At 45.1% G+C, this 10,944-nt stretch overlaps 1 protein-coding gene across 1 annotated transcript; it reads left to right on the forward strand.

Annotated features, from left to right (window-relative positions):
• The first annotated feature begins 762 nt into the window (after positions 1–762).
• Positions 763–10,938, forward strand: GSDMB (gasdermin B). Its single transcript, XM_025041747.1, is given in 11 exon segments — positions 763–1,107; positions 1,109–1,212; positions 3,346–3,432; positions 3,435–3,515; positions 5,118–5,290; positions 5,886–5,970; positions 7,419–7,442; positions 8,143–8,303; positions 8,427–8,565; positions 8,944–9,014; positions 9,487–10,938. Coding segments are annotated over 11 exon segments (1,197 nt in total). The 5' UTR covers positions 763–979; the 3' UTR covers positions 9,631–10,938.
• Positions 10,939–10,944: the final 6 nt, after the last annotated feature.

Here is a 10,944-nt window from a genome sequence, read left to right on the forward strand (position 1 = left end):
TCGAAAAGAAAAGTGTTGCTGATTGATGAATGGAAGGGGAGGGGAGAGTATAAGAAAGATTTGGTGGTAAGAGAGCCTAAAGGGTCCACTATGGTGGAGACAAAGAGCTGCTGCTGAATGGCATTGGGGAAGCAGCAGCTGCGTCAGTTTGGACTGGTGATGGGCCTCTGGAGGGTCCTGCAGGGCAGGGTAGTTAGGTACAGGGGTCAGTGTTAGACCAGGACAAGGTAAAGGGGAGAGTGGGTGGGTGGGGGGAGATGCCCCAGGTGGGACTTTGAGATTCATTTTAGTTTACAAAGTATAAGGGACCCTTCAGAAAGTGACGAGAAACTGAGGCGAGAGGACCTGCGGTGTGTGTGGGGGGTACTGGCCAGGGCGCCCAGCTCCGAGCCACTCATGCGCTCCATCCTTTCTTTTTTGTTGCCTTCTGAGGCCATTACCACTGTCTTGGTGAGACATGGTTGGCAGGGGCACCCATCCAACTGCCTCACAGAATAAAGCAAGGGAGGGAGGCCCAAGAGTCAGAGCCAAGGGGTTGGCAATGTGAGGTCGGGCAGCCATGTACCTCATCCCTTCCTGGGGTCTCTTCATCAACCCCGGTGAGGGTCTGTCTGGGGGATGGTGGGCCTGCCTTCCCACCCATCAAGGTCTCTCTGGGCAAGAGGGCAACTCTGCTGTGGGAGATGGAGAAAACAGGTCTCACTTTTTGTTTGGGGGCAATCACTGCTCCATCTTTCCTCTAGAAGCATTCCGTGAGGAGTGGAGGAGAATCTGGTATTGGCGGTGGTCACCCCACCTTAGTGTATAGCGACCACCTTGCCTTCTAGAAACAGGGAAGGCAAATAATCCCAAGTCCTGGTTGTCTTAGAACTGTTGGATCTTCCTTGACCCCAGGCTGCCAAAGGCAGAAGATTTAGAAACCTGAACCAATATCCCCCAGACTGAAATTGGCTTCCTTTTCCCAGTTGTTCCACACACAATGCCCAGTGTATTTGAGACAAACACAAGAATTGTGGTCCAAGAGTTGGACGCTGGAGGTGATATGATTGCTGTCAGAAGTATCCTTGAAGCTGACAGACTTCATTGCTTCTGTCTGGTGAGGAAGAAATTTCTTGGGCTGCCGGTACTACAGTACAGACCTCACCCTGGAGGACATACTGGAGAGAGGGGAGAGTGAAGGGCAGTTTGATAAGCTGTATTCTGTGTTCTCAGGTCAGTATGAAGTACATGTGAGATGGCCAGCCAGTAGACAGCCCCCTCCTACTGCATCCCACATTCGACGCCCCATTGCCATCAACCAGGTCAACCAGTCAACAAAGAAACTGTAGAATTTGTATAGACATGTCCACACACCTCAATTTACGAAATGCACGGAAGAGCTGCAAGGGAAGAAGGGAACGGGAGAAGTGGAAGTTTATTTTTCTTGGAAACTATTCCTAAATGGTCTTCCTTTCTCATTTTTTCCCTTTGTAAATAATTTACTTTTAAATTAGCTGAGGTCTTCTCACGTCTTTATATGTTTATCATTTAAATGGGTAAAAAATGGAGGCAAGTTTGCTCAGTGGTTAAGAAAAGATGCAGGCTGTAGAGCTGGGGACATCTGGTTTCTAAGCCTGGTTCTGCCACTTAGAGCTGGGTGACCCCTGGACAAGTTGCTTCATCTCTCTAAGTTTGTTTCCTTATCTGTAAACGCAATTAGACTGTTTCAAGAATCAAATGAGATAAATTACGTAAATCATTTATCACAATATCTGCACAAAAGGAACATTCAGTAAAAGTTCATCCCAATCATTCTGCTGATGGCCATTATTATTATTATCCTTTCATGTTCCCTAGAGATCATGACTGAATAGGAAGTGACTGGTGAGCAGAAACTCCCTAAAGGCTTGAGGGGATTTACAGAAGTTCTATTCCATTCTCTTGCCTCCAGCTCTGCTATTCCTGGGGTTTCTTGGGTTTTAGAAGCCCCGGGGTAAGTTATTGAACCCTTACTTGGAGACTTATGGCTCATAGAGAGGAGTTATTACAGTTCAGACATCTCAGCTATAGCCCATTTAGGTCTCACCAAGAGATGGAAAAGAATTCTAACAGTACCACTCTACGGTTTGAGAGCACTTGCCATGTGCCAGGTACCGCTGTTATGTGACCAAGAGCAGTGCCCAGATTACTCGGAGGTGGCGGATGTTTCCACAGTGGAGTTTAATTAAGCAAGCAAAGGGGATTTAGGAAAATTTCAGATTAGTATTTTTCAAAGACTCTTAGTCACTTCTCCGAAAAGCAAATTGCCAAGAACCAATTTACTAAAAGCTAGTTCTCAAAAAAATCAGTTTGCCAAATGACCAGTTCACTAAAAACAGAAAAAAAAAAACAACTTTAAACCAAGACTAGGATGTTTCGCCATGATCATAATACTCCCCAGAGGCACAGGCAAAGTGTGAGTACAGAAAAAAAATTTTGACTAAGTCAGTTAACTTCCTTTAAGGGAAAGTCTGTTTGCATAAAAAATTCAGAGGCAGAGGTGAAACCAACCTTTAAAAAACTCTGTACGAATGAAGTAAATTGGTAATTTGAATTTATTTTTAGCAACTTGGCCTGCTCCTTTTTGAAATGGATTATTTATTTTTTAATTATCTGGTGCTGACGATGTCGTTAAAGTGTGCATAGGTTTTTGTTTGTTTATTTTACTAACTAAAGGCCATACTTCGTTGAGATTTTCTTAGTTTTTACTTAATGTCTCTTTCCTGTTCCAGGATCCTGTCCAGGACACTACATTACTTTTAGTTGTCATATCTCGTTAAGCTCCTCTTGGCTGTGACAATTTCTCAGACTTTCCTTGTTTTTGATGACCTTGACAGTTTTAAGGAGTATTGGTCAGGCATATTGTAGGATACCTCTCTATTGGAATTTATCCGGTGTCTTTTTCTCATGGTTAGATTGAAGTAATAATGAGTTTTGGGGAGGTAAAGACAATAGAGGTAAAGTACCATTCTCATTACATCATAATCAAGGGTACCTACTGTCAACATGACTTTCACTGTTGGTGTTTTATCTTGGTCACCTGGCTGAGGTAGTGTTTATCAAGTTTCTCCACTGTAAAGTTAGTCTTTTTACCCCTTCTCCATGCTGTACTCTTTGTGTGCATAAGGTTTGATTTTTCTTTTCTCTCTGATAAAGTACAAACTTTTACATTGCTCGAGAAACAAATGGGCCCTGAGACATCAGTGTCATGCATACAGGACTGATTTCAGGCACTATTTCCAGTTCTGTCATGTCTCAACTCATTCCAAAATGCATTTTCCTCCAGAAATCCAGACATCATTGTGACTTTTACCCTTCTCTTTCCAGGTCAAAAGGCTGAGTTCCAAGTTGTGGACTCAGTAGACTCAAAGGGGATGTTGACAATGAAATTGCCCCAACCAATAACCATTGCAGGGTCTTCCATGGGTCCCAGGAACAGAGAATCGAGATATTGGAGCCCCGGATATCCCAGCAATATCTGAATTCCCTTGAGAACAGGTGAGGCTGGAGATGGGCAGCAGTGGGGAGGTTAAGAAGGAGCAGCTATTCTGGGTATCAAGGGCATCTGAGTTGAGAGCACCCTGGCTGGTTCAGCCTCTCACTCCCTCAACACAGTCTTACTCGAGCATGCTGCCTTCTTTTCCACCTTCAGGAAGCCTTTTCGCTCTTCCAGGATCAGCCTCCAGGAAACTTTCTGACCCCCCTCAATTCACTCGCATCCCTGCTACGCTCCAGGGTGACTGATTTCTCTGACTTGGACCAAAGCTACTGGTTTCAAGAGGCTCCTCTTCTCTTCTCTGTTTTCCTAGATAGTATTGTTTCAATCTGTATTTTTGTGCTTGTTTTACTCTGCCTTGTGGCAAGCCAGAGGTTTCCATGCCCCTCTCCCTCGCTGGACTAAGAAAACTCTTGACCAGAGACTGTCTTTACTAACCTCTCTTTGTTTGTCCCTAGCACACAGTAGGTACTCAGTAAGAGAGCTGAAGTGAAGCACAGTGCAATCAAAGCACCCTCGTAGAACATTTCCTGCATAGACAGTGCCACCACCCCAGCACACCAGGGTGGAACCAGTCAAGTGCCACAGAGGTTCTGATTGCTGAGGGCATTCCAAAGGACTTAAAGGCACACTACCAGCCTTTCTTTCCCTTTAGCAATTATTTTATTTTTGGTGTTTTCTTCTAGCTGCTTATCCAGGGGCTAGTCCTCCAGGTGAATGAGGTGGATACCTTTTGTTTTTCCTTTTTAATTTAAAACTGAAAGGCTTACAGTGAAATTTTACTTGTTTTTTGAACTACACTTCCCCACCACAGTATTGCTGGGGAGGGGCCTTTGAAGTTTTTCAAAGGGAACTCAGTTTTTCTTGAACACCTGTTGTTTCTCGTATGAGGCTATATGGTGTGTTTATAGAGAGTTGGGGGGAGGGTACTGGACAGGTAGAAGAAGGTCAGCGAAAGCAAGGATGTAGATCTTCCTTGAGGGTTTTTTGGTTGCAACTATCAGAAGCTCCATCTGGCTACTTTTAGTCACAAAATGAAGTTTCTTCTGGAATCAGAGATGCTTCCTGGAGCCCAAGAGTGGACAATGCAGCTCAGGGACCAGTGCGAGGAGCTGGAGCATCTTCTCAGAGAAGAGGGTGTTATGGGCTAGGCAGATGCCTATCTCAGTACTATGAGAAGGGCACATGCATTGGACTCATATAGACTAAGTTTTGAATTCCAGCTCTACACTTGTCATCTGTGTAACCTTGGACTACTTACCTCTTGTTCCTAAGCCTCAATTTCCTCGTGAAAAATGAGTGCACTTCTGCCTAAATCATAGGGTCGCGGTGAGGGTGAAACGAAATAGTGTATGGAGGATCTTGTGGTGCTGGCACATCGTAGTCTTCCGTAAAGGCTAGTGAGCTAGCTCCCTTTCCACTTTGCACCCTACTGCTCCCACAGTGGATAAAATGAACTGTGATGGGGATGCTGTGTGCCTTGGTTTTCCAGCCTCAGAAGCATTTCATCTCAAATAGGAAGTAGCTGATGGAGAGGGAGAAATGTCACTGGGAGGTGGGGCCCTGAGATCCTGAACTCTCATCCCCACCACCATTCTCTCCGGGAAGCTGAAGAGAAAACTACCCACTTCATTCCAATCAATCCAGACAATGAGAGAAGACCTGTATTTGGCGACTGAAACTCTGGAGACAGCAAAGAAGGAAACCCTGAAAAGTGAATACAGATTTGCATTTTGGAGCCAGTTGGATCTTTGCAGTCTGAAATATGAACGCAAGGTTATGGTTCTGGGAGGCAAGGACTAAAGGAGAACCAGCCTGGGCCCACCCACTGTGGGTCAAGAGAATGCCAGCCCAGACTCCAGGCTTTTCAGCTCTTCCTCTAGGCCTCCCTGAGAAATCTTGCCTGCTCCTTGGCTTTCTTATGACTTCTCTTGCCAAGAATGTGTGTGTGGCATTGCTAAGTTCCTCCCTGGTACTCTGTAGTGCTGCCCTGTGTTCATCTGCTTCACAGTACTTCCCACGGTTCATAACTACATGGGGGTTTTTAGCTTATCCATTGTCTGTCTCCCCTTCTAGGAGGCAGGAGGGCAGGAGCCACAGTACCTGGAACAAAACAGGTCTCAATAAACATTTGTTGAATGCGCAGTGGAAACAACTTGAGTTTTGAGGTCAGATTTGGGTTCAAATTTCAGCTCTGCTCCTGTTTTTAGCTGTGAAACTGGCTCACCTACTGACCCTCTCTGAGCCTCGATTCTCTCAACTATAAATAAAATGTGGATGAAATGTCTACCTCCCAGGATTGTTTGAGAGATTAGGCAAGATAACTATGTAAGCACCTAGGGATCAATCGATGTGGGCTGCTTTTTCTTAGCACCAAAGGGCAGTGACTGTCCCCGCCAAGTATGTCCTGGGCTATCGAATAAAGCAGCTAGTCTTCCCCAACATGGAGATGATGAGTAAGTAAGGCTTGGTGGGACAGGCAGGGTTGGGGGAGCACCTGAACACATGAGTAGGGTGGAGGTCGATTCAGCCAGGCTCTGTATCAGCCTGGAGGGGCCCTGGTGAGCTCGAAGATGGGAGTAAATTCCAAGGAAGAGGGAGGGTTCAGGACGGGGAAGAAGGACTGAGGCTCCTTCTTCAGACACCGCTGACCTAGGATATGTTCCATCATGACATTAATCCTTCCTTAGATGCGTTAACTTCCATCTCTCATCTAGTATTTGCTTGTTGTTTTTTTTTTTTTTTTTTTTGGTGGGGGGCAGAGTGTGATGACCGAGGAAAGACAAGAGGAATTTACATAGAGAAAACTGTCTTTCTGATAATTGGTCTGTCTGTCTGTCTGTCTGTCTGTCTGTCTCTCTTGGCATTGGTTTAGATATTTGCTTCTCTGGCAAAACAAAATCCTTTCCAGAAGGTGATTGAGTTTCTGGACATCCTGTTCATTATTCCAGAATGGGCAAAGATACTGTTTTTAAAGGGAATTACAAATAACAAATGGTCTGGAATTATAGAGTTATTAAAGCTAAGAATGTAATGAGGTACACCAAGGGCAGAAACTATGGTAAGGGCAGGAGAAAAAAAATCTACCTGTTGGAGAAGTATGTTGGATTACATGTTGGCCTAGAGTTTCCAGGCTTTGACAACTTTGACTTGCTTTGTGTGGATCAGCGTGCTGGATCTTGGGGCCACAGCCCTTACTGAAGGCTTATTGGCCTAAGAAACACATTTGAATTACCTGGCCAGTTCTCATATGATAGCACTGGCTGTAAAAGGAGGTCTGGACTGGGAGTCATATGGTCTTAGGATCTAGTCCTGGCTCTCCCATTCCTTTACTCTATAGCCTCTTGAGCCATGATTGTCCTGACTTTAAAGTGAACGGGTTAAACTAGACAGATTACACTGAATGTGGCTTCCCTGGAATTTCAGAGTGTTTCCCTGGATCCTAGAAGAATTATACTGCCCGAGAAGCCTTGAGAAGGATTAGATGTGATTGAAAATTCAAAAAATTCCTGGAAGTTTTAGAAGTTGTAGGTTCAGTCCTGGCAAGGTCTTGCTAGCTCAAAAGAGTGAATCTTTGTTATTCTTAAATGTCATAACAGAGGAGCCAGGAGATAGATTCTAGTTCCTGCTCTGACTGAGGGCATGCTGCGCCCTCTTTGGGCTCCTGTTTCTTTTTCAATCATCCAGGCATAATCCTATGGCTGCATATCTCCGAGGATGTGGGAATGGGTCCGCAAATATAGTGCTTTGACACTTACGCACAATGATGAGGATGCAGGCTCCCTGGCATGGGCAGTGAGCTCAGAGTCCAGGAATGAAAACTTCCATCACTGGGAATGGAATGTCCACAGTGGACTAGAGGCGACCAAAAGACTCTCTGAGATTATTCTTCCTTTCTTTGCAGAGAAAGACAGTTCATCTCACCTAGGTAAGGATGGGAGCCAGCTGTGCTCAGGGAGGCTACATCCACTCACCCTTGAGCCCTCTGGCTTCAAGGACTGGCAGCTCAGGTGGTATGCGTGTAGAAGACAGCGGTTGGGACAAAAAGGGCAAGACTGTGCCCAAAGCAAGATTTCAACTTTAGTCTGGAGGTTGCATCTGTCTCCTCTAAACACAGTGGTTCTTGTTGGTTGTATATAGACATCACCTGGGGGAACTTTGAAACTGGTGATGCCTGAATCCCACCTCCAGAAATTTTAATCAATCTGGGGGTGCGGCCTGGGCATCAGGGTTTTTAATTACATCCCAGGTGATTCTCTTGCACAGTCAAGGCTGAGAACTACTGCTCTTACTTCTTCTAAATCTTCACTAATTCTAGTATGGTCTAAAGACTGCACTTGGAATGGCAAGGACTGAATAAGTTTTGATTTCCTGGAGGTGGAGAAGAATTTGGGATTGGTACTAGACTGGAGGTGAGCTAGGGAGATGGAAGTGGGGTCGGTGGGAGACAATGATGGTTGATGTCAGGGAAGAAGAATCCTTCATTTTAACAGGAAAAGATTAGAAGATAGGAAGATATTAGAGGTGATCTCCAGAAGAAAAATAGACAAAGAATGGAGTCTAGAGGGGCCTTGGTAGTGGAGCTAGTTGGGCTGTGTAGGTTGGGTTCTTAATTGCTGCCTCTACAGGGAAGTCCTTGAATTTGAAGGATATCAGAAATATGAAGGAAAGGGTGCAGGACACGGTGAGAGGCCTCCAGGATCTGACTGAAGAGGAGCAAAAAGATGCGCTAAGCTGCCTCACTAAGTGCCTCACCAAGGATGAGCAGCTGCAAGATCTAGAGCAAAGAGTAAGAGGCCCAAAAAAGAACTGGGGTGAAGAGAGGGAGGAACCAGTGAAGAGGGCAGTTGACACACTGCAGACAATCTGCTACAGTGGGACAAACGCTCATCCTCCCATCTCCTGGCCCTAGATGTCCGAGGTCCTGATCTCTGGTGAGCTACAGATGGACAGCCCAGCAGGTCCTCTCATAAGCAGCCTTTTTAATGCTGCTGGGATCTTGGTAGAGACGCGCACAGAGGCCATTATGGATTTCTTGGATGCCGTGATGGGTGAGGAGGGGTCTCCATGTATGCTAGAATGGAGGCAATGCTAAGCAGAGGGACCTGTGGGGAACCAGATCTTAGGAGGAAGGGGGTATACATTGTCTTTACATTTTATGAGGATAAACCATCACATTTCAGAAACTAGCCATCTTCCCCAGGCCAGGAATTGAGGGACTGCCTCCTTTTCCCCCTTGGCACAGTCTATGACTCCTGCAGGCCAAGAGGGAAGCAAGAGCCACAGCAGGTGCCCATTGGAATAACTCCATCTAGGGTCTCTGAAACCTGCTCTGATATTTGTTTTGGGTCTGATCAGATACTAAAGCCCTGTCCCACTATGTGCCTCTCCTCTCTGCCAACCACCCTTTTTTTTTTTTAAACCCCCAGAGCTGTTTGAAGAGAAGGAGCTTGTGGGTGAGGCCCTAGAGAAGGGGACCCTGCCTCTCTTGAAGGAGCAGGTAAGATAGCCTAGGCTGAGGGCTAGGGTCACAGTAGAAGTACATGCTCATGCTCTCAAGGGACCCAGAAGTCCCAGGGTACTGTCCCTTCCTACTTCACAGTTATCTGTCAGCTCACATCCATCCAGCTGGTTTGTGACAATTCCCAGGACATACAGTTTCCAGGACAATTTGGGATGGATTTTTAGGCTCTGTTGCTTGCCTAAAAAGGGGGGCGGGAAACTTGTTAGTCCCAGGATGGCAGTTGGCACCATCTTAAGTGCTAACGCTGATGGGTTAGCAGTACCAATGTCATTATGTTGAGAAGGTATCAGGCTCCCCAGGCTCTGCAGGAAAGATAGATTACTAGGTCTGCCATGATGGATTACTAGGTCTGCCATGAGCTCAGGATTAAGGAGTATGGCCAAGTATTAGTCATTTCTGGTATATTTTCTTGTTCCTAGCTTTTATAGTCTGGTGGGTTTCCTTTTAGGTGGAGTCTGTCCTGGATCAGAACGGGGGTGAGCAGCCCGAATGTGTGGGCTGCGACCCTGAGGCACAGATTCTCCATGCCCTCTATGTTGCTGTCTCCATCCTGCTGCAGCTGAGTGAGAAGCCTGCCTCTGCGTCATCCTAACTATATGTTAGCTCTTTAACCATTCTCTCCACAAACTTCTGGGTGCTCCCCTCCCCGGCCTATCCTCATCCCACCCTGCTTCTCCCCCAGTCACCAGAATGATGTCTTTAAAACAAGCAGTTGGCTCTTCTTTGATACATCCCATTCCCTACATGATAATGTACAAAAACCAGCCTGGTTTGTATGCATAGATTTCTGACTAAAAGTGGCAGAGGGATCATATTAATTTCTTCTCCCTCCTGAAACCTCACTAAATGACAGTAAAGCAATAGAAAAGATATGAACCGAGAAGAGTAAAGAGAGTGAGGCAGCGGGTAAGAGATTGCAACACATCTTTGGAAGCTAGAAAGTAATTACAGGAGTGCAAGCTGGGGGATGTGGGACGGAGAGGAGCAGAGGAATGCAGGAGATGACTTTTTCATCATAAGCCTTTTAGGTCTATTTAATATTTTTAAGATGATGTAATTAAAAGAAATATATGCTTGTTATAAAGCATTTCAAATATTTCTCAAAGTCAAAGGTCAAGGTATTCTGTGCTCCCTCATTCCCTCTGATATATAACCACTATTAACATTTTGGGGTATGTTAACATTTTTCTGGTGCAACAGTTTTTAAAAATGTAATTTAAAAATGAATCTAGGATGATATAAATTTGTTTTGGATCTTTGGAACTAAGTTATCTTTTCTTTTAAATATGTAAAGATATTACACGCAACGGGAATTCTCGTAAATGCTGTTAGGAGTATATATTGGTCAAGCACTTAGGAAGGTTGCTTGACAGTATCTACTGAAGCTAAACATATGGCCATGACCCAGCAACTCCACTTCCTAGGCATCTTCCTGAGAGAAATGAGTGCACGTATTCATCAAAAGACATGCGTATACAGGAACGTTAACATAAGAGCTCCAAGCTGAAAACTCTTTGAACGTCCAGTAACATTAGGAAGGATACATATATTGTGGTATGTTTATACAATAAAAGAGAACAAATTGCTGCTATGTGTAAAAATGTGGATAACTCTCACATACATAATGCTGAGCAGATGAAAGAACATAATTATGTTTGAGTCCTCTGAGAAGCAGATGCCAAAATGGAATTAGACGTGCAAAAGACTTAATAGAGGAAAAGCCTGTGAAGAAAAAATGGGACAGGGAGCAGAAAGAGGCATGGCAGGCCTTCAAATGACAATGCAGGTCTAAAAACTGTGAAAGGAGTGACGGAAGGAAGGATCGAGTAGGAAGAGTCTCAGACTGCAGTACAGTTCTGAGAGTCTCAGCCAAGCTGACCTGAACAAAGGTCATCTACTGGAGGCA

This window comes from Pteropus alecto, unplaced genomic scaffold (assembly GCF_000325575.1).
Source record: "Pteropus alecto unplaced genomic scaffold, ASM32557v1 scaffold98, whole genome shotgun sequence".
Classification (NCBI taxonomy): domain Eukaryota; kingdom Metazoa; phylum Chordata; class Mammalia; order Chiroptera; family Pteropodidae; genus Pteropus; species Pteropus alecto.